General features: G+C 48.7%; 1 protein-coding gene across 2 annotated transcripts in view; it reads right to left on the bottom strand.

Annotated features, from left to right (window-relative positions):
• MTMR2 (myotubularin related protein 2) overlaps positions 1 to 17,829 on the bottom strand; it is a 91,412-nt gene extending 73,583 nt beyond the window's left edge. The window contains exon 1 of one of the 2 annotated variants that reach the window (XM_068145347.1): positions 17,658 to 17,829. In XM_068145347.1, the coding sequence (XP_068001448.1) occupies positions 17,658 to 17,740 (83 nt within the window). In that variant the 5' untranslated portion in view covers positions 17,741 to 17,829. Of the gene's footprint in view, positions 1 to 17,177; positions 17,272 to 17,657 lie in introns of those variants that run through there. The other variant, XM_068145357.1, reaches the window with a different exon arrangement.
• Between the last annotated feature and the right edge of the window lie 5,984 nt (positions 17,830 to 23,813).

Raw genomic sequence — 23,813 nt, 5'->3', positions numbered from 1 at the left:
TCCCTTTCCTCTCAGTTTTTTTCTTTGTTTGTAGTTGTTTGGTTTTTTAAAAGAAGTTTCTCATTATGCACCTGCCTAAAATGAATCCAGGTGAAAACCACAATTTAATGATGACTAGTGGAAAATACAGTTTCATTCACAAACCTCAGGTGCCAAAAGAGCAGGAGCCACTTGGTTCAGACTTACAGCAGAGCCGTGACCACGAGCACCTGCAGCACTTGGGCACCTCTCTTCAAAGTCTAATTTCATCATTTCAATCACTTAAATTTCAAGAAGTCATTGGAGGTGTTCAGGAGGAGACTTGATAGGGTGCTTGGTGCCATGGTTTAGTTGATTAGGTGGGTTGGGTTAGTTGATAGGTTGGACAGGATGATCTTGAAGGTCTCTTCCAACCTGGTCTGGTCTATTCTAATGACACAGAGAGGATGGGATGGGATGGGATGGGATGGGATGGGATGGGATGGGATGGGATGGGATGGGATGGGATAGAACAGAACCGGAACAGAACCGGAACCAGAACAAGAACAGAAGAACAAGAAGAACAGAAGAAGAACAAGAACAGAAGAAGAACAAGAACAGAAGAAGAACAAGAACAGAAGAAGAACAAGAACAGAACAAGAACAAAATCAGAACAGAACAAGAACAGAACAGATTCAACCAGGTTGGAAAAGACCTCTGAGATCATTGAGTCCAACCTATCATCCAACACTATCTAAACAACTAAACCATGGCACTAAGTGCCTCATTAAGCACTCCTCACTCACCTTCCAAATTCAAGCTGACAACTCTCCCTCCTCAATACTTTCAGTGTTTCTGTCTCTTTCAGAGAAGGAAAAAGAAATACTGAGAAACCTTTTGGGCCACATCAGAGCAAAGGGAGACAAACCAGTGTTTGTTCCCCATGAATATGACTTTGTCCTAGCTGCCCACATCGGGATCTCCCATTTACAGCAGCTCTCTGTGGATCTGTGCTAAGGATGAGTGGTCCCCATACTCCTTATCTGTATACACATACTTCTAAGGGTACTCAGAAGTCCTTGTACATCTCTCTTCAGGTAAGCACTTGAAAGCACAGCTGATATCTGACTGAACCAGGGTCCTGTAGCAGGAGCTGGGCACTCTGTGCTGGCTTCCACTCCACCACAGGGCTTTAAGAGGCTCTGCTGCTGGAAATTAAGTGTTAGAAGCTTAACACCATCTCTCCCAAGGCACGAATCCCGTGGTGCTTGGCACTGCACATGCCCACAACAGCAGGCAACCTCTCTCTCAAACAGCTTGCATTGACAGACAAAGGAGTAGTACCTCCAGCAAGAAGTGAGTCCATCTTAATTCTTCAGAGTGAAACAGAAAATCAAAACATGCTTATTCTGCTTAGACAACATGTAGCAAAGGAAACTCCCTGTAACACAGAGATGCACCCTTACCCCCTCCAAACACTCAGGATCCTCTTTTTATCCACACACACCACAGACAATTACTACAGTTCAGAAGCACACTAACTCACAATTGCACTAAACATCTGAAGAGCCCACTTAAGGGAAGGGAAAAGGGGAAAGGGGAAAAGGGGAAAAGGGGAAAGGGAAAAGGGGAAAGGGGAAAGGGGAAAGGGGAAAGGGGAAAGGGGAAAGGGGAAAGGGGAAAGGGGAAAGGGGAAAGGGGAAAGGGGAAAGGGGAAAGGGGAAAGGGGAAAGGGGAAAGGGGAAAGGGGAAAGGGGAAAGGGGAAAGGGGAAAAGGGACTATCACAAAACCACCAACAATAAACCCAACCATAAACAAATATTCTTTTGAAGGAAAGAAAAGCACCGACTGCCAGGCTTCCTCTGGCATTCAGAGGCAGCAGACAGTTGTATAATATAATCATGTATCCTCTCCATTCAAAAGGGCTGGCAATGTCAGAGCTTAACATCATCTTTAAAAGAAGCCATTTCAGCAAACAAATCATTGTGCATGTGTGCAACAGACCTAAAATAGCCCCCCACACCACTTGCCTGAATGAAAAGGATTCACTTCATGCTGCCAAGCCCTGCCGGGTCTCAGCCCGACTTCAATGTTCCAAGGGAGGAAAATGTCATGTTTAAAAAGTTGATCCTTCTGAGGAGCATCCTGAGCTGAATATGTAGTACATGTTTTCCCATGAGCCATGAAGAGAATGTCCTATATTTTGCCCGTGAACAAGCTTTTCTAGGAATGCAAATTCTGCTCTCAGCAGTTACACAATGGACTACAGTGTCACCAGCACCGACCCGGCTCCATTCCTCATTCTTTTATTATTTTCTTCTTTAAACAGAAATCACAAAAGGCCTACAGAGGGTGCAGAGCACTTGCTAAACAATAGGCTGATTGTTTAACAGATTTGCAAGATTCCCAGAATAGAAGGCCAACACCCAGAGACAAACCCAGAGGCAGCACGGAATTACTGACAGCCAGCAGCCCGCAGCATCGTGCTCTGATAGGCCAAACGAGCCAGAGGGAACAAACCAGGAAGAACAGCAACTACCAGAGAACAGAATAAAGGAGAATTAGAATAGAATAGAATCAACCAGGTTGGAAAAGACCTTTGAGATCATTGAGTCCAACCTACCACCCAACACCATCTAATCAACTAAACCATGGCACCAAGCACCCCATCCAGTCTCTTCCTAAACACTTTCAGTGATGGGGACTCCATCACCTCCCTGGGCAGCACATTCCAATGGCCAATCTCTCTTTCTGGGAAGAACTTCTTCCTAACATCCAGCCTAACACTCCCCTGCTGCAGCTTGAGACTGTGTCCTCTTGTTCTGGTGCTGGTTGCCTGGGAGAAGAGACCTACCCCCACCTGGCTACAACCTCCCTTCAGGTAGCTGTAGACAGCAATAAGGTATCCCCTGAGTCTACTCTTCTCCAGGCTAAGCAACCCCAGCTCCCTCAGCCTCTCCTCACAGAGCTGTGCTCCAAACCCCTCCCCAGCTTTGTTGCCCTTCTCTGGACACCTTCCAGCAACTCAACATCTTTCCTAAACTGAGGAGCCCAGAACTGGTCACAGGACTCAAGGTGTGGCCTAACCACTGCTGAGTATAAGGGCACAATGACTTCCCTGCTCCTGCTGGCCACTCTGTTCCTGACACAGGCCAGGATGCCATTGGCCTTCTTGGCCACCTGGGCACACTGCTGGCTCATGTTGTGCCTACTACCAACCAGTACTCCCAGGTCCCTTTCTGCCTGGCTGCTCAGAGGCCTGAACTGATATCCTGTGATCAGCACATGGAAGATTAACAACAAAATGGTCTGTATTCATGGGGGGAACAAAAGGGGAGGTAGGTTTCTGACAAGCTGCAGGCTGGTATGGGATGAGGCTCAGCTACAGGAAAGAAAACCAAGGGGAAAAATAAATATTTTGCAAGAAGTTACAAGGCTGCTGGAGCAAACTGACATTTCACCTCTGATTCACTAAAAGAATTTCAGGCTACCTGAAATTAGTTTCTACCTCCTGAAACAGGCTGGTAATTCACTGTTTATGATGGGAATGTTTGGCTTGGAAAATCCACCACTAGCACAAGCGCCTTGCCTTGCAGCATTAATTCAGGCAGCAAGTGGTGGGCAAGGTAAGCAACCCACCTCCTCCAGGTGGAAAGGCAAGCCAGTCCTTCTGCCTCTGTCCTAATGCTTGGGAGAAGGGTGGACTTGGTGCACTCACCTGGGTCTGTGCTCCAAAGCTGTGGAGTTTCCAATCACCAGGACAGACCATCAGCACCAAACACAGAATCATAGAATCAATAAGGTTGGAAAAGACCTCAGGGATCATCAAGTCCAACCTGTCACCCAGCACCTCAGAACTAACTAAACCATTGCACCAAGTGCCACATCCAGTCCCCTCTTGAACACCTCCAGGGATGGTGACTCCATCACCTCCCTGGGCAGCACATTCCAGTGGTGAATCTCTCTTTCTATGAAGAAATTTCTCCTCTCCTCCAGCCTAAACATCCCCTGGTGCAGCTTGAGACTGTGTCCTCTTGTTCTGGTGCTGGTTGCCTGGGAGAAGAGACCAACCCCCACCTGGCTACAACCTCCCTTCAGGTAGTTGTAGAGAGCAATGAGGTCTCCCCTAAACTAAGACTGTAAGGTGAGAGTGGTTCAAAACACAGCCTTGCTTACCAGCAACACAAACAAGGTTGCCTTATGGAACAGTGCTCCCATCCTCTGATCTCTGTGCCCTCCTACACATTACATTATTATTATGGGTTTTGGACCACTTGAGGCTGTTCAGAAGGAGCTAGAGCCTTTGCTTTCAAATGCGAGATACTGGGGAGGGCAGGACTAAACCAGTAGTGAAAAAAATGCCTCTCTCCGAGAAAACAGTAATCCATGACTCAAGGAGAGAGGTTCCATCACCTCGGGCTTCAGATGGCTAAAGAAGTGCAGCACAGAGACAAAGGGACATCACTGGTTGATGGAGCATATGGCAACTGATCTCTCTGGCTGTGACAAATCAGAACATAGAACCACAGAATCACCAAAGTTGGAAGAGACCTCGAACATCATCGAGTCCAACCTGTCACCACAGACCCCATGACTAGACCATGGCACCAAGTGCCACATCCAATCCCCTCTTGAACACCTCTAGTGATGGTGACTCCACCATCTCCCTGGGCAGCACATTCCAATGGTGAACAACTCTCTCAGTGAAAAACTTTCTCCTCACTTCGAGCCTGAACTTCCCCTGGCACAGCTTGAGACATGTCCCAACCTGCAGCTTTCTCCCCTAAACCAGCCCAGGTAGCAGCCTTGGCAGACCACAGCCAAGAGGTAGTCCACACAGCATGACTTCCCCTAGCATAAAAACAAATTAGGAATCCACATCTACCTGATCCCTTGTGCTAAAAGGCCATCTGTGTCTCTCAGCTCTATATTCAGAGGAGGATGATTCCAGAGCACAGGATATTTTGTGGCATGGCCAGCAGGAGCAGGGACTTCATTGTGCCCCTGTACTCAGCACTGGTCAGGCCACACCTTGTTGAGGTGGTGGAACATGTCCAGAGAAGGGCAACAAGGCTGGGAGAGGTCTCAAGCACAAGCCCTATTGAGGAGAGGCTGAGAGAGCTGGGGTTGTTTAGCCTGGAGAAGAGAAGGCTCAGAGAAAACCTTATTGCTCTTTACAACTACCTGAAAGGAGGTTGTAGCCAGGTGGGGGGTGGTCTCTTCTCCTAGGCAACCAGCACCAGAACAGGAGGACACAGTCTCAAGCTGTGCCAGGAGAGGTTTAGGCTGGATGTCAGGAAGAAGTTCTTCATAGAAAGAGTGATTGGCCATTGGAATGTGCTGCCCAGGGAGGTGGTGAAGTCACCATCCCTGGGGGTGTTTAGGAAGAGACTGGATGGGGTGCTTGGTGCCATGGTTTAGTTGATTAGATGGTGTTGGATGATAGGTTGGACTTGATGATCTCAAAGTTCTTTTCCAACCTGGTCTATTCTATTCTATTCTTTCTATTCTATTGTATTCTACTCTACTCTAGTTTACTCTACTCTATTCTATTCTACCCTATTCTACTCTATTCTACTCTATCCTACCGAAAAGTAAGGAGGAGAAGAAAAAAACAGCAACCAACACAGGCTCTCAGAGCTGTTTGACTGTTAATATTGGGGTGGGGAGGGGAAGATTTTTTTGTTGTTAAATAAAAACAACCTATTAACTTGATCAAGAAGAAAACCAGAAATAATACCCACATCACTAAGTACTCACCTTAGGACAGAGAGGAGAACTGGATCAAGAGACAGAAATAACTTCTCTTCTGCTATTTCTGTTCTGCCAGAGCCGTAGTTTTCAGTTACACACTAAGCACCAGCTATGTATAGTTTCACTAAAAATATGTATACTTCCCACAGTTCATGTGCTGTCTCCATTCTCCCTTATATTCCTACCTACATTTGTATTTCCAAACCCCACCTTAGTTAGAACATAACACATATTAACATCCTGACTTCCTTTCAGAAACACACCACACACCCTCCTCACCCCTCAGTAAACCAAACACCCACAGGAAATAAAATTACCAGCGATTTACTCATCAATGATTTACTCATCATACTTGTTCCAGCCTCAGAGAGCTCCAAAGGAGGAGGAAAGAATATATAAATGCAGCCAGTCTGGAGAGCCCTGCATCCCTTAGCACAACTGCCATGGTGCACTGAATTGATAAGCTTCCACAGGCACTACGTAGCTGCGTGCTCTGCCAGCCTTAGCTCAAGAAAGGACTGGGAACAACTACATTCAGCTGGCAGCCCAGCCCCCTACATGCAGTTGCTCCCTAGCAGAGTGTCAAGGCTAAAGCAAGTGAAGTGTTCAATCATCTGTGAGCTTTGTTTCCAGAAACTCAAGGTAAGACCACACAGATGTTTTCAGAAACACTGAGCCCCCCTACCCTGTCCCAGTTTCCAGAGAGCTCAGCATCTCTGACAAGTGTGGCCCATCAGTTAATGAGCCCAGGTTCAGCACTCATACCCAGGCCCAGGCTTCCCTACAAACTCAGACCTGTTTATTGTCTAAATATAAAGCCCAGTTTCCAAAGTGCTTAGCAGCCAATGATTTCTGTATGGCCCAGATTTGCCAAAGAGCTCTGCACACTCATTCACCCTACTGGTGGGATCACAGTATCACTAAGGTTGGAAGAGACCTCGAGAATCATCGAGTCCAACCTGTCACCACATGTAGACCTCATGACTAGACCATGGCACCAAGTGCCACATCTAATCCTCTCTTGAACACCTCCAGGGATAGTGACTCCACCACCTCCCTGGGCAGCACATTCCAATGACGAATGACTCTCTCTGTGAAGACCTTTCTCCTCACCTCCAGCCTAAACTTCCCCTGGTGCAGCTTGAGACTGTGTCCTCTTGTTCTCGTACTGGTTGCCTGGGAGAAGAGACCAACCCCTTCCTGCCTACAACCACCTTTCAGGTAGCTGCAGAAAGCAATGCGGTCACCCCTGAGCCTCCTCTTCTCCAGGCTAAACAACCCCAGCTCCCTCAGCCTCTCCTCACAGGGACAGGGAGAGCTCAAGGCCTCTCCCCAGCCTTGTTGCCCTTCTCTGGACACATTCAAGTGTCTCAATGTCCTTCTTAAACTGAGGGGCCCAGAACTGGACAAAGGACTCAAGGTGTGGCCTAACCAATGCAGAGTACAGGGCACAATGACTTCCCTGCTCCTGCTGGCCACACTGTTCCTAATGCAGGCCAGGATGCCATTGGCCCTCTTGGCCACCTGGGCACACTGCTGGCTCATGTTTAGGCAGCTGTCAACCAGCACCCCCAGGTGCTAGATGATCCTTGTGGTCCCTTCCAACCCTGACTGATACTATGATACTATGAACTTCATACTTCCCTCATCCATGGACTCCAGATGCTGACAACTTGCTGTAACACCCACCACCACCAGAATAAACCAGCAACCTTGGGGCCCAGAGGAGCAAGGGAAAGGTGAGTGCAAAGCCAGGAAGAGGGGAAGAAACCAAGAACTGTATGTGTGACAGTTTCAACTGCATTACTATTCTTTCCTTTTCTGTAATCATAATATCAGTCAGGGTTGGAAGGGACCACAAGGATCATCTAGTTGCAACCCCCCTGCCATGGGCAGGGACACCTCACACTAGAGCAGGCTGGCCAGAGCCTCATCCAGCCTGGGCTTAAACACCAAATAATTGCCTCTAGACCAATAATGCTTAGACATCCAAAGTTTCAGTTACAACAGATTCTTTGCTGTAAAGGTGTGCTGCATTTTCAACAGCCTTTGAGCACAAGTTTGAATGGAACACTTCTTTGCACAGGCATGTAGTCTCTTTACATCACAGTAAGTAAATCCAGATAAAACCATTAAAATGTTGTTATATTCCAAGCAGGTGTTGTCCATTTTCCCAGAACAAAAAGGGGGGGGGGGGGGGGGGGAGGGGGTGGAAAACCCAAGAAAAAGAAAAAACCAAACCACAAACTCATGTGTTTTCTGACTAGCCCAGCAGAAATATGATCACATACCTCAAAACCTAGCCCAGAGTGACTTAACAATACAGACTCTGGAGCCGTGGCCAGGAGACTATGGAAAAGGCAGACCCCTGAAGTGGAAGCATTTGTAGAGAGAGAAAAAGAGTGACTGGAATGTCACCATGAAGGGGTTACAGACTAGAGAGCTGCTAACACTGTCTCATCATCAAACATCTCAGGGTTCAGAAAGCAATGAAAAAGAATTCATGGAGCAGAAAGGCAACCAAGGAAAAGAGCTACCTTGAAAATCACTGGAAAATTACCGAGTGAGAACATTGTCTGGCAAGAGAAACTACAGATGGTGAGAAAGGGAAAAACAAATACTTGAAAAGTTCCACTGATTTTTTTGTGTCATTGTCTTCCACCAGGTTTTTTTCTCCAATTAGCTCCCAGTTACTGGGGCTACAAAAGAGCTAGATGATTTTCAGTGAAAAGTGAAGATGCAGCTAATTACTTTGATGGTTACTCTTCTGTGCTCTCTTGCCTGGGCTACCCCAAACACCCCCACAAACCAAGCAGTTCACTGCGTTCCTGCCACCCTCTTCCTCATGGTGGAATATGCACGCATGGACAAATACCAGGACCACTTTTGCCACCTCCTGTTTCACAATGCCACCTTGTATGTACCAAAGTATCATAGAATCAATAAGGTTGGAAAAGACCTCAGAGATCATCAAGTCCAACCTAGCACCCAACACCTCAGGACTAACTAAACCATGGCTTCAAGTGCCACCTCCAATCCCCCCTTGAACACCTCCAGGGACGGTGACTCCACCACCTCCCTGGGCAGCACATACCAATGGCCAATCACTCTCTCTGTGAAGAACTTTCTCCTCACCTCCAGCCTAAACATCCCCTGGCACAGCTTGAGACTGTGTCCTCTTGTTCTGGTGCTGGGTGCCTGGGAGAAGAGACCAACCCCCACCTGGCTACAACCTCCCTTCAGGTAGTTGTAGAAAGCAATGAGGTCACCCCTGAGCCTCCTCTTCTCCAGGCTAAACAACCCCAGCTCCCTCAGCCTCTCCTCACAGGGCTGTGCTCAAGGCCTCTCCCCAGCCTTGTTGCCTTTCTCTGGACACATTCAAGTGTCTCAATATCCTCTGGAAAGTTTCCACTGCATTTCTAATGTATGCTTGCTGGCTTTTCCCCTCTACTAAATTCTGGTAACATTAAGACTTTTGGTGGATGGATCAGGTCTCTTTTTACATTATCTGATACTCTCAGCAATAAAAAACCTGTTACAGTAAAGTAGGTCATCAGGAAAAGATTAATGAAACTATTGATTGTGAAACTATTGATTCAAGAGGTGTTATGACCTTTCCAAATACAGTTCTTGCCTTAGTACATGAGGTATAAAAAAGTTAGCAGAGGAAGGGAGACAAAAAACCATCAGAAATTGGTAACACAATACATTCAAGACAGGTAATAACCTATAACTGAAGTCACAGCAGGAGTACAACCATGTAACAGACAGAAACTGTGTTGTTTGACTTCCAATCATCTTCAGCCTTGAAAACTCAGGGTCTGCAACTGTGCCTCTGTTGTAAATGCCCTGTAGTTAAGGATCTACGTGCACAACTCAAAACTGCCTAACAGATAGACTGTTAGCCAACACAACATTACCATCTCTCTTCAGACAAGGCAGTGCTTGTTGGGACCCAAGAGAGTCGTGTTCTGAGCCTAGCTTTACTCCTCACCAGCTGTCACATCTTGCCTCGTCTATCCACAGCAGTTTTTCATCTCATCCTTAGACTTCCTTACTCTTTGTCCAAGCTCTCAGCAAGGAGTCTCACTGAGGCTGTGGCCAGGCTGATCTAGTGTGGGGTGTCCCTGCCCATGGCAGGGGGGTTGCAACTAGATGATCCTTGTGGTCCCTTCCAACCCTGTCTGATACTATGATAAGCTGTGCCGGGGGAAGTTTAGGCTGGAGGTGAGGAGAAAGTTCTTTACCGAGAGAGTCATTCGCCATTGGGATGTGCTGCCCAGGGAGGTGGTGGAGTCCCCATCCCTGGAGGTGGTCAAGAGGGGATTGGATGTGGCACTTGGTGCCATGGTCTAGTCATGAGGTCTGTGGTGACAGGTTGGACTCGATGATCTTTGAGGTCTCTTCCAACCTTAGTGACACAACATTAACTACAAGACAAGGAAAATGTGCCAACTCTATTTCATATGCTCAACTTGAAAATACACTTGGGAAAAAACAACACACTTTTGGTGAATGGCCAGAGCCTGGGCAAAGAGATGTGCATGCACCCAACAAAGGAAAACTTCCAACACTGGAGGTTTCACACTTCAAGAGAAGTAAGAATGGTTTCTGCTGAATGCAGGAGCAGAAATGTGCGTGCCAAAGATTGCCACTGAAACCAGTTAATGAGTTGTTCAAAGATAATGGTTTCACAAGTGTACTGCATAAACTAAAAGCTCCTCAGTCTTTCCAGTTGAATGTTATTTTCATTACTTTCTGCCCCAAATCCTCAGGCTCCAATGAAAAAGCTTCTCCTCACTTTGCAACCATATATGCAGGCAGAACTGCTCTTTTTCTTCACAATTTACAGTACATAGAAAAAACTGTCTCAGAATGGACTTCAGTTGCAAGTGAAGTGTTATAAATTATCACTCCCATATTAAAATTAATGATAATGAGCCCATCTGGAGTTGCTAATTGGTTCTAGGCATAGTGTTAGGTTTCTCATATGCAAAAACCCAGCTCACTATCAACACTCAGCCAGCAATGTATTTGTCTTTAAGGGTACCAACTCCTGAGAAATCCTGCTTCACATATAGAAGAAATCAAATGCAAGAAGCACTCTCAAAGCCCATGAGGAAAATGACAGCTACTCACATTTCACTGAACACCAGAACTGGCAAAAAACTTCCCTTTCAAACTCTTAGCTTCAATGAGTTATCATGAAACAACTCAATCAGCAAAGCTCATACATCTGGTAGCAATGTGGTGCTAGCAAACCCTCCTCAGCCAACAGCTTATAGACACAACTCTTCCCAGCATCACTCTTATCAGTGGAGAAAGAATTCCTTCAGCATAGCCTTAAATCAGGCCAGGTATTGACAGAGCCTTATTTGAGGCAAAGGGGGAGCTGGTATCTCACAGAGCAATTGCTTCAACAGAGCTTGCTGCACTGATTTACACAGTTTATGTTTGCAGAGTTATCCCTGCAAACACAGACAAGGAGCATGATTACTCTCATATGCTTCAGTAAAAGTGGAACACATAGGATCCACTGTGTCTGCAGACCTCTGTGGATGATAACCACCAGTAGAGAGGTGGCAACAAGCAAGGAGAAAGTGACAACATCAAGCACTGCTACATTTATGCTGGCAGGAAACATCTGCCCACTGCCTTATGTCTTTCTGTCATTTTGTACTGAGGCTGAGCTATTGCTGACATCTCCAACAGCAGCTTCCTTACAGTACAATCACCTCCAAGCTTTTGCACAGGCAATAAAGATTCACCTTCAGCAGATGCAGCAGAAAACCTCTTAGATGTCTTACTGGATTGTTGCTCAGAGTGGACTGTAATATGCTTTTTCAGGTAACATTTCAGAGGAATACAGAGAAATATACATTCAGAAACATAACCATGCTGTAGCTCATCAAATGTTAGTGGCTTACCTCACTCCTTTTCCTGCCTCATGGATTGTTCCTGGCCTCACACTGTAGACACTCAAGTGCTCCTTGCAAGCTGCTAGTTAAATACCAGCACAACTATTTCAAGTGTAGCTAGCTCATGGTCATCCATCTTTCACAAGAACAGGATGCAAGCGGAAAGTCCATCCTAAAATCTGACCTTTGGAAGCAAGAGGTCTGCAGAACTCAGTGCTGTGCCACCCAAAACTAGCACTGGGTGAGACAACTTAGACTTCAAAAGCAGAACAGCTGTTTCAGCACAACTATGAAGGCAGCTGAGCTAATTAGCTGTGACTTGCTCATTTGAAACTAAACTCAGTAGTTCCACACAGAGCTGGGGGGTTTTGCCATGCAAAAACAGCAATACAGATTCACACTGCACTGGGTTGGAAGGGACCCTGAAAGGTCATCTTGTCCAACCCCTCCTGCAGTGAGCAGGGGCACCTCCAACTAGATCCAACTCAACACTATTAGTCTCAAAGAGTTTATCAACTATTTTTTGGGACAGAAAGGAAGTGATGCCTTCTAGTTTTTCTGTATCTTCCTCAGGGAGCACAGGTACTGCAAGTTACTGTCTACTAAAATACCAAAGTAGTTTTCACTGTCAAATGCCATTATTGAGATCACAGTATCACAGTATCACCAAGGCTGGAAGAGACCTCAAAGGTCATTGAGTCCAACCTGTCACCACAGACCTCATGACTAGACCATGGCACCAAGTGCCACGTCCAATCCCCTCTTGAACACCTCCAGGGATGGTGACTCCACCACCTCCCTGGGCAGCTCATTCCAATGGCAAACAACTCTCTCAATGAAGAACTTTCTCCTCACCTCCAGCCTAAAATTCCCCTGGTGCAGCTTGAGACAGTGTCCCCTTGTTCTGGTGCTGATTGCCTGGGAGAAGAGACCAACCCCTTCCTGGCTACAACCACCTTTCAGGTAATTGTAGAGAGCAATGAGGTCACCCCTGAGCCTCCTCTTCTCCAGGCTAAACAACCCCAGCTCCCTCAGCCTCTCCTCACAGGGCTGTGCTCCAGACCCCTCCCCAGCCTTGTTGCCCTTCTCTGGACATGTTCAAGTGTCTCAATGTCCTTCCTAAACTGAGGGGTCCAGAACTGGACACAGGACTCAAGGTGTGGCCTAACCAGTGCAGTGTCCAGGGGCACAATGACCTCCCTGCTCCTGCTGGCCACACTGTTCCTAATGCAGGCCAGGATGCCATTGGCCTTCTTGGCCACCTGGGCACACTGCTGGCTCATGTTTAGGCAGCTGTCAGTCAGCACCCCCAGGTACCTCTCTGTTTGGCAGCTATGCTCACATGCATTATTAGCAGACAAATACACATATGCATGTTAAGGCACTTACTCAGGCTAGCAACCTTACATTGGAATGGACTGCGCAGGGAGGTGGTGGAGTCACCGTCCCTGGAGGTGTTCAAAAAGGGACTGGATGTGGGACATGATGGTTTAGTTAGTCATGAGGTGTTGGGTGCTAGGTTGGACTTGATGATCTCTGAGGTCTTTTCCAACCTTATTGATTCTATGATTCCAAGTAAACTATCAAGCATGGCTTGTCCAGAAGTTAGATCTCAAGGATCTCTAGGAATAGGCAACTCACTTCAGAGCTGGAGTTGAAACAATTCAAAGATGCCATGCTGTATACTAGTACCTTTCCAAGTCTTCTAAATCTTACATAAAACAATCCTACAACTCAATAAGGCTTCTCATTGCTAGGTAACTGAATCTGGGATGAGTGACCTTCTACTCATTTTTTTGCTGCTGTTCCTGTTACATACAACAGTTTATGACAGCACCCTCACGATTCATCGTGCTCCTCACCTCACCCCTGAAGCTCTTCTTCTGTTTAAGCAAAATCACATCATGAAAATGTGTCACATCTTGGTAGTCATAGGTTAACAATTCAAAGTTGATCCAGCTATTAAATCACAAGCACAAAGATGAAAATGAATGTATTTCAATGCATACAAATAGAATCATAGAATCAGTAAGGTTGGAAAAGACCTCAGAGATCATCAAGTCCAACCTATCACCCAACACCTCAGGACTAAATAAACCATGGCTTCAAGTGCCACCTCCAATCCTTTCTTGAACACCTCCAGGGATGGTGACTCCACCACCTCCCTGGGCAGCACATTCCAATGGCAAATCACTCTTTCTGGGAAGAACTTTCTCCTCACCTCCAGCCTAAACCTCCCCTGGCGCAGCTTGAGACTGTGTCCTCTTGTTCTGGTGCTGGTTGCCTGGGAGAACAAACCAACCCCCACCTGGCTACAGTCTCCTTTTGGGTAGTTGCAGTCAGCAATAAGGTCTCCCCTGAGCCTCCTCTTCTCCAGGCTAAACAACCCCAGCTCCCTCAGCCTCTCCTCACAGGGCTGTGCTCCAAACCCCTCCCCACCTTTGTTGCCCTTCTCTGGACACCTTCCAGCAGCTCAACATCTTTCCTAAACTGAGGGGCCCAGAACTGGACACAGGACTCAAGGTGTGGCCTAACCAGTGCTGAGACAGGGGCACAATGACTTCCCTGCTCCTGCTCACCACACTATTTCTGATGCAGGCTAGGATGCCATTGGCCTTCTTGGCCACCTGGGCACACTGCTGCCTCATGTTCAGGCTACTGTCCACTGTCCACCACCACCCCCAGGTCCCTTTCTACCTGGCTGCTCTCCAGCCACTCTGTCCACAGCCTGTAGCACTGCATGGGGTTGTTGTGACCAAAGTGCAGCACCCAGCACTTGGACTTGTTAAATAGACCCATTAGCTCCAGAGCAATTGTTCTGGTGCATAAACTTAGACTGCAGTGCAGCTTTAACCATTTTTGTTTTTAAATTAAAAATTCCTCAGAGTAGAAATGGATTTACAGTTTAATTCATAGGAAAATTATTTACTTATGCATGAGTATCCCTAGATTCACAGAGGAAGCTTGTAATAAGTATTGTGAGGGTCAGCAGGCATCTCCCATCACCAGAACACTGTTTTACTTACAAACTTGCCCTAAGCTTAACCAAGTTTCAAAGCATACACCAGCTCAAGATAAAGAGGGTTTTATTAATTACTGTAGCTGAACAACATTTACCTATTTGCAACACCCAGCTAAAGAAAACTCTATTTTATTTGGTATACATTAATAAAAACATGCTAGTTTTATTCTCTGTGTTCTAGATGTTAGAGCAGAGACTTGGCATTCTGAAAGCTTATGGACAAGCTTCTTTATATCCCAAGAAATCTATTCAAGTCTGGGTCTTTTCAGGGCTTGGAGCACACAGCCTTGTGCATGCTCAAAAGAACCAAATGGATCATCTCAATTTCCCAATGGTTCCATCTGTGAAGAGCATGAAGGCTGAAGAGGAGTTTCCTTGTAGCCACTGGCTCTTCCAAATTAAGCTCTCTTTTGTGTCCACAGGCCTGTGTCTCTTACAGTGACTGACCTCCAGAGGCATCCAAGCTGATGCAGAGGGAAAATGAAGAGTATATTGGGTCAGCAAGGTAAGGGGGAAATAGGCCTGTAGGCATCTGGAAGGACACAGGTAAACTGCACAAGCAAACTGGTAGAGAGAACACAACAATATGATGAAGGAGGGTGAAAGGAAGAATCATGAAGAACTGAAGAAGGAAGGAATCTGACTGCAAAGTGGGCACTGGATGCCTGGGGAGCATCTCTGCAGGAAAGGCCTTGGAGGCCTTACTGTGGAAAAACTAAGCATAGAACTAAAGATGCTGGCAGCAAAGAGGCCACCAACATCCTGAGCTGTAAAAAGAGGCAGAGCCAAGGATATCCAGGGAAACATCCCCCTCTCCTTGGTACTCGTTAGAGTGCTTCTGGAATGTTGCATTCAGTTTAGTTCCTCAGTGCAGGAAAGACATGGATGAGCTGGAGTGAGTCCAGAGAAGCAGTACCTGGTATGGCTGAGCACCTGCCTGGGAGGAGTGGCTGGGAGTGCCTGGAGCATAGATTGCTTCAGGGGACCAAAAAGCAGCCCCTTATGTAGAAGGTATCCAGGAGATGGTAATGGGCTGCACAGAATGGTTGTGCAGTCTCCATCTTTGTAGGTTTTCAAGACCAGACTGGATAAAAGCCATGAGCAACCTGATCTGATCTCAGAGCTGTCCCTGCTGTGAACAGATGGGTAGACTAGGGATGCTGAGATCCTTTCAGTTTGAGCTACCCTGTGATCCTACAACCTGGGCATAGCATGAGCAGTCCAGAATGGGTCAGAACAACCTTCAGCCATCAGGTTATTGTGTTCCCAGGCTCTACCACAAAACCCCAGAGCCTCCTGCATACCACCAACCCTCTCCATCAGTCAAGGTCCTCCCTTGATACCTTCACAGTATCACAGTATAACTAAGGTTGGAAGAGACCTCGAGGATCATCGAGTCCAACCTATCAACACAGACCCCATGACTAGACCATGGCACCAAGTGCCACGTCCAATCCCCTCTTGAACACCTCCAGGGATGGGGACTCCACCACCTCCCTGGGCAGCACATTCCAGTGACGAATGACTCGCTCAGTGAAGAACTTTCTCCTCACCCCGAGTCTAAACCTCCCCTGGCACAGCTTGAGACTGTGTCCTCTTGTTCTGGTGCTGGTTGCCTGGGAGAAGAGACCAACCCCTTCTTGGCTACAACCTCCCTTCAGGCAGTTGTAGAGGGCAATGAGGTCTGCCCTGAGCCTCCTCTTCTCCAGGCTAAACAACCCCAGCTCCCTAAGCCTCTCCTCACAGGGCTATGCTCAAGGCCTCTCCCCAGCCTTGTTGCCCTTCTCTGCACACGTTCAAGTGTTTCGATGTCCTTCTTAAACTGAGGGGCCCAGAACTGGACACAGGACTCAAGGTGTGGCCTAACCAAAGCAGAGTCCAGGGGCACAATGACTTCCCTGCTCCTGCTGGCCACACTATTCCTAACGCAGGCCAGGATGCCATTGGCCTTCTTGGCCACCTGGGCACACTGCTGGCTCATATTCAGGTGGCTGTCAATCAGCACCCCCAGGTCCCTCTCTCTTTGGGAGCTCTCAGCCACTCTGACCCCAGCCTGTAGCTCTGCATGGGATTGCCGCAGCCAAAGTGCAGCTCCTGGCACTTGGACTTGTTGAATGCCATCCCATTGGACTCTGCCCATCTGTCCAGTCGGTCGAGGTCCCTCTGCAGAGCCTTTCTGCCCTCTAACTGACTAACATCTGCTCCTTGCCACACTCTTACCTCAAACACATAGCCCAAGTGAGAAATGCTTTCAAATCACAAAACTTGCATTTCACCAATAGTCTGCAGAGGGTGGGACAAACAGGAGAAGTCTCCTTTCAGCTTCTGTGGCTTAAAGATCATGGAAATTACCCACATGGCATTAGAAGTCCTGCAGACCACAAGCTGTCAGCAAAAGCTGCAAGGGCAATACCAGAAATGTTCAAGAAATCTGGTTGTTCAAAAGCACAGGATGAGGCCTAGCCTGGGAAGAGCAGTGTTCAGGAAGGCAGCTAATGAACCTGTCCTTCCAGCAAGATCTCACCTCCACTGCTGGTTTCCTAACTCCGTTCACTGCACGTCGCGCAGCTCTGCGCATTCGGAGAGCTTCTATCGAGAGGCTGCTGGGGGTGGCACCTCCTGCTCTGACTAAAACACACGTAGCAGAAACCAGCTCGGCCGCAACCGAGCCGTGCCCACGCCGGACAGCGTGCACCACGGCCCCGAAGCCACCCACCGAGCACGGGGACATCCCACCAGGACGCGCCGGCGGGCACGACCCGGCGGCGGGGAAACGCCGGCGCCTCCCGTCCACGGAGGGAGAAAAGGGCAACGGCTCCATCCCCTCGCCTCCCTTTTCTCTACCGACCCCGTTTCGCCCTCTTCCTTTCCCCCACGCCCCGCCACGACTCTTGATTGACTTGGGGCCCCTCAAGCCGTCCGGCCCCACGGCCGTGCGGCCGCGGCAGCCCGGCCCCGGCTCCCCGCGGGCGGCGGAGGGGGGCGATGGCGCGGCCGCCGTTACCTGGAGAGGGAGTCGCCGCTGGGCGGCCGCGCCGCCGCCGCCCGCCCAGCGCCGAGGCTCTCGCAGCTGGAGCTCTCCTCCATGCCGGCCGGCGGGGCGGCCCCGGGGCGGGCAGCAGTCTGTCAGCCAAACGGCAGCCGGCCGGCGGGGCGGGAAGCGGCCATGTTGGCCCGGCGTGCCGCGCGGGGAGGGCGGTCTGAGGCGGGGCGGCGGCGGGGGGCTGAGCCCGCGGGCTGCGGGGCTGCGGCGGGGGCAGGGTGGGGAGGCGCTGCTGCCGCCGCCGCTTCCTCTGCCTCAGGCTGTGGTCCCGATAGGGAGGCTGAGGGGCAGGGGCGGCATGCGGCTCCCACACCTCGCGGGGCTGAAGGATGCAAGGTGAAGGTAGGGTGAGGGAGCTGTGCTTGGCCTCCCCTCGCCACACCCCCGCGACGCCAACTGCGGGCTCCGCACCCTCCGGCCTAGGCGGGGCGAGAAGAGCTGAGAGAGGGGAGCCAGGCAGCGTGTGTTCCCAGGGTACGGGATCGGCCACCGCCTCCCTTTTTAGAGTAGAATAGGATTGAATTAACCAGGTTGGAAAAGACCTTTCAGATCATCGAGTCCAACCTATCACCCAACACCATCTAATCAACTCAACCATGGCACCAAGTGCCTCACCCAGGCTCTTCCTGAACACCTCCAGTGATGGTGACTCCACCACCTCCCTGGGCAGCACATTCCAATGGCCAATTACTCTTTCTGGGAAGAACTTTCTTTTCACCTTGTGCCTAAACTTCCTCTGCCTCAGTCTGAAACTGTGTCCTCTTGTTCTGGTGCTGGTTGCCTGGGAGAAGAGACCAACCCCCACCTGCCTACAACCTCCCTTCAGGTAGTTGTAGAGAGCAAGAAGGTCTCCCCTGAGCCTCCTCTTCTCCAGGCTAAGCAACCCCAGCTCCCTCAGCCTCTCCTCATAGGGCTTATGCTCCAGACCCCTGCCCAGCTTTGTTGCCCTTCTCTGGACACCTTCCAGCAACTCAGCATCTTTCCTAAACTGAGGGGCCCAGAACTGGACACAGGACTCAAGGTGTGGCCTCACCAGTGCAGTGTACAGGGGCAGAATGACCTCCCTGCTCCTGCTGGCCACACTCTTCCTGATGCAGGCCAGGATGCCATTGGCCTTCTTGGCCACCTGGGCACACTGCTCCCTCATGTTCAGCCTACTATCAACCAGCACCCCCAGGTCCCTCTCTGCCTGGCTGCTCTCAGCCACTCTGACCCCAGCCTGTAGCTCTGCATGGGGTTGTTGTGGCCAATGTGCAGAACCTGGCACTTGGATGTGTTCAATCTCATGCCCTTGGCCTCTGCCCATCTGTCCAGCCTGTCGAGGTCCCTCTGCAGAGCTCTCCCACCCTCTGACAGATCAACTCCTGCCCCCAGCTTGGTGTCATCTGCAAATTTACTGATGATGGACTCAGTGCCCTTATCCAGATTATCGATAAAGTTATTGAACAGGATGGGGCCCAGCACTGATCCCTGGGGGACAGCACTGGTGCCTGGCTGCCAGCTGCATGTGGCACCATTCACCACCACTCTCTGGGCTCGGCCTCCAGCCAGTTCCTAACCCAGCTCAGAGTGCTGCTGTCCAAGCCAGGGGCTGACAGCTTGGCCAGGAGTTTGCTGTGGGGGATGGTGTCAAAGCCTTGCTGAAGTCCAGGTAGACTACATCCACAGCCTGCCCCACATCCACCAGGCGGGTCACCTGATCATAGAAGGAGATCAGGTTGGTCAGGCAGGACCTGCCCTTCCTAAATCCATGCTGGCTGGGCCTGATCCCTTGGCCATGCTGTAAGTGCTGTGTGATTGGCTTCCTGGAAACCAGAGGAGAGCAGGAGATCTCAGGTTCCCTCCCTGGCTCACGCTGGCTCATGCTGGTCACTGCTAAGAGCAAGGACGTGGTCTCTCTGAAGGGTTCACCTTGAAGTCCTCTCATTTGTGCTAGGGCCACTACTGAGACTCCCCTCTTGTCCCAGGTGTGTACCCATCATGAAAAATAGTTGTGCTCCTGAAACTTTTAATTCTACATGTCTGCTCAAGAGTCCCCACTGAGGTTACCCTTCAGCTGGGTGGGGGCAGGAGCTGTGGAACATACCAGGTCAAAGATCACAGCAGTCTGCAGGGTGCTGGCGTGGATCCCCCCTGTGCTTGCAGGGAGTGAAGTGTCTGTCAGCCTGTGTGCATATGTGACAATGTGTGGTCAAGAAGCTTTGCAGCTTGGTATCAAATGTTCTGCAGGATGAGCCATGGTATGTGCAGATCCTTGGAGCAATTTGGTGAGGAAGAGAAGATCTCTTGGCGTGGCTTATGAAGACTGGGATATTGTATCTTAAGCCTCCCATAGCCAGCACAAAGGTGCCTTCCAAATGCACAGCTCTTCTGGAAAAAATTACATGAGGCAAAGAAACTGAAACCCTGGGGACATAGCAGTAGGCAGGTGGGTTTCCAGTCAGGCCTGGTTGTTGGTAAAGAGAATACCTGATGTTAGGAGCATCAGTCCAAATGGATGTTCTGGAAAACTGTTCAAAACAGCATAAACTCTCTGTCTCCTAAACATCTCAGTACTCTGTGGCTGTAAACTGCTTACTGAAACATCACCCTCCTTGTGTTCCAAGGAGTGAATGAGTTGATTTATCTCTTTCTGTTGTTTCCTGTTTTGTTCCTGTCATCAGAATGTAACTCCAGAGCAGCAGCCTGTGAACATAAGCAGGGTTGCAGTAGCCCTGCCTGAGACTGCACAATGTAGCTGGGAAATTGCCTCTCTTGCTCTTTTCATTTAGTGTCTATTGGCTGCTGTTAAGCAAGGTTGATGTGGGAGGGTTTTGAAGCTGGTTTAAACTTGAAAACACAGCTTTGTCAAAGCATGGTGGGGGTTTTTCTTCTGTGCTTTTAATTCAATCTTCTGAACAAAACATTTTTAAATTGGCAAATGAGTTTGTCTAATAGTGGGGAGGCTTTTTTTTAGCCTAGGAAATTGAGTTTATGGAGGCTTTTCTGAAGTGAAAACTCTCTTTTCTGGTTAGAAGTGAGAGGTTTAGGTTTAAAACTAAGCTACTTGCTAGTGATTTATGATAGTATTAAAACCCAAACAAAATGCTTCAAGATTATGACAATGAAAGGATCAATACACCTGTGCTGAGGGATCTGGGGGTGCTGATCGATGGTGGGCTGAACATGAGCCTGCAGTGTGCCCAGGTGGCCAGGAGGGCCAATGGCATCCTGGCCTGCATCAGGAACAGTGTGGCCAACAGGAGCAGGGAGGTCATTCTGCCCCTGTACACTGCACTGGTTAGGCCACACAGAATCACACCTTGAGTCCTGTGTCCAGTTCTGGGCTCCTCAGTTTTGGTAGGATGTTGAGTTGCTGGAGCATGTCCAGAGAAGGGCAATGAAGTTGGTGAGGGGCTTGGAACACAAGCCCTATGAGGAGAGGCTGAGAGAGCTGGGGTTGCTTAGCCTGGAGAAGAGGAGGCTCAGGGGAGACCTTCTTGCTCTCTACAACTACCTGAAGGGAGGTTGTAGCCAGGTGGGGCTTGCTTTCTTCTCCCAGGCAGCCAGCACCAGAACAAGAGTACACAGTCTCAGGCTGTGCCAGGGGAGGTTTAGGCTGGATGTTAGGAAGAAGTTCTATCCAGAGAGAGTGATTGCCCATTGGAATGGGCTGCCTGAGGACGTGGTGGAGTCACCATCATTGGAGGTGCTCAGGAGGAGCCTTGATGGGGTGCTTGGTGCCATGGGTTAGTTGTTTAGGTGGGTTGGATTGGTTGATAGGTTGGACAGGATGATCTTGAAGGTCTCTTCCAACCTGGTCTATTCTATTCTAGTCTAGTCTAGTCTAGTCTAGCCTAGCCTATTATTTTTTTTAATGTTGATTTTAACTTTATTTCTCTAGTTAGGGGCAGCAGAACTTTCAGTGGAAAATAAGATAGCAGTGTGATATTCTGTCCTCTTCTCTTTAGCTTTCCGTCCCCAGCTATGTCTGGGTTAGCAGCCGGTGACCTCGCCAGAGACAACTGGACAGGGAATGCTGTAGAAGCAGTAGTTTTGCATTCCTGGTAAGCAGTCACACAGTTCTTGGTAGCCTTCTCCTCCTGGTGGGCTGTTTTCCCTGCCTTTCTGAGGATGGAGTTATTGACAGTAGCAACCCTTGGGAAAGGTTGCTGCTGTAGAGCTAGCGTGGATCAGTTCCTTTCTCCCTTTCATAGCTTATCAAATCACCTCGTGGTGTTGCCTCCACTCCCTTTGCCAAGCATAGTTTGATAGAGGTGCAGTTGTTTGGAAAAAGTCAAGTAAGCCTAAAAACAAGACATAAACTTCCTTTACTGTGTGGAAGTATGAAGAGTGCCTTCCATTCTTCCTAATTTGCTATTGATGTGGCATCTTTAAGTAGTTTATTGATGAAGTGCTCTATTTGCTTTTCACTGCCCTGTTTTGTTCTTGGCCTTATCCCCAGGGCCTGTGAAACCCTTTAGGAATTCCCACTGGTGCTTTGTAAATGAGAACAAAGCTAATCACCTCCTGGATCTCTCCTGCTGCTGAAAGAAACAAGCAGTCTGCTCAGTGAGTCTTCCTGCTCAACAATACCACATTTTCAAAGTGAGTCAGAGTTGTCTCTCTCTGAAGGGACTTACCTCAGGGCTCTTACAAGTGATGGAGAATTAAATAAAGGCCTTGACATAACCAAACCAAATTAGGGACAATTCACAAGACTGTTTTATAACCAATGTAAAATAAGCACAGTTCAGTCTGTGAACATCTTTTGGCTTGCTACATCCCTTTTCGTTATCTTACAAGCATCATCATTTTTGTGAGGGAATGTTCTGCTGCAGTTTTAAACACAGGAAGCAGTAAGAGAAAATTAACATCATGGATAAACAGTAAAATTATCTGTGTTCATCTTTAATGAAGAGGAAGTTCTTCCCCATGAGAGTGGTGAAGCCCTGGAATGGGTTGTCCAGGGGGGTGGTTGAGGCCCCGTCCCTGGAGGTGTTTAAGCCCAGGCTGGCTGAGGCTGTGGCCAGGCTGATCTAGTGTGGGGTGTCCCTGCCCATGGCAGGGGGGTTGGAACTAGATGATCCTTGTGGTCCCTTCCAACCCTGAATGAAACTATGAAACTATGAAACTATGTTTGGGGCTAAGTTGGACTTGATGATCTCTGAGGTCTTTTCCAACCTTAGTGATTCTGTGATTTTATGACATCCTCCAATACTTTCTGTAATAGTACTTGGATGTAACTTTTATTTCTAGCACCTAAGAACCTTAAATTACATATCCTGGCCTTCTTTGGTGTTTAGAGGCTGTCAAAGCTGTGGTGAAGACAGCAAAAAGAGCATAATTTCATGTATCATAAAACATGATTAAGTGAGGGGAAGTAAAACTTCTGCCTCAGTCCTTGGGCAGGAAAGGAGGGCAGTATTTGTGTCTGTTGTAATTAAACTACGTGTCTGTTGAGTAAGGGACTTTTCAGCTCTGTGTGTGTGTGTAGTCCATATGTCTGCTATATGGTGGATGAACATGCCAGATGTTGCAAATCCAGGTGTTCCCTGAAACTCCCTGGCTTTGCTGCTGCACAGCTAAACACAGGCCTGTCATGACTCACACCGTGAGCACAGTGCTTCCTAAAGCTAGGGACAGTCTTGGCACAACCTGCTCACAGGGGTCTTGTGGGGGTGTTTGATTGTGGTCTGTGGCACCTTGTTTAACGTACCTGGTGCCAGCACAACAGAGGAGGAATTGCACTTCTACTGTGGTCAAAGGGTGGACCATGAAGCAGGACCATGTGGTCAAATTATTCTTTCTGAGAAAGCATTCTCCCCTGCTGAAGTCTTTGGCCAGGCAGAAAGGGACCTGGGGGGGGTACTGGTCGATATTATGGTGAACATGAGCCAGCAGTGTGCCCAGGTGGCCAAGAAGGCCAATGGCATCCTGGCCTGCATCAGGAACAGTATGGCCAGCAGGAACAGGGAGGTCATTCTGCCCCTATACTCAGCACTGGTTAGGCCACACCTTGAGTACTATGTCCAGTTCTGGGCCCCTGAGTTTAGGAAAGATTTTGAGACACTTGAATGTGTCCAGAGAAGGGCAACAAGGCTGGGGAGAGGTTTGGAGCATAAGCCCTATGAGGAG

This window comes from Melanerpes formicivorus, unplaced genomic scaffold, assembly GCF_026170545.1.
Source record: "Melanerpes formicivorus ecotype bairdi unplaced genomic scaffold, bMelFor1.0.p_v2 SCAF_1, whole genome shotgun sequence".
Lineage (NCBI taxonomy): Eukaryota > Metazoa > Chordata > Aves > Piciformes > Picidae > Melanerpes > Melanerpes formicivorus.
This window is presented reverse-complemented; position numbering and strand designations above follow the sequence as displayed.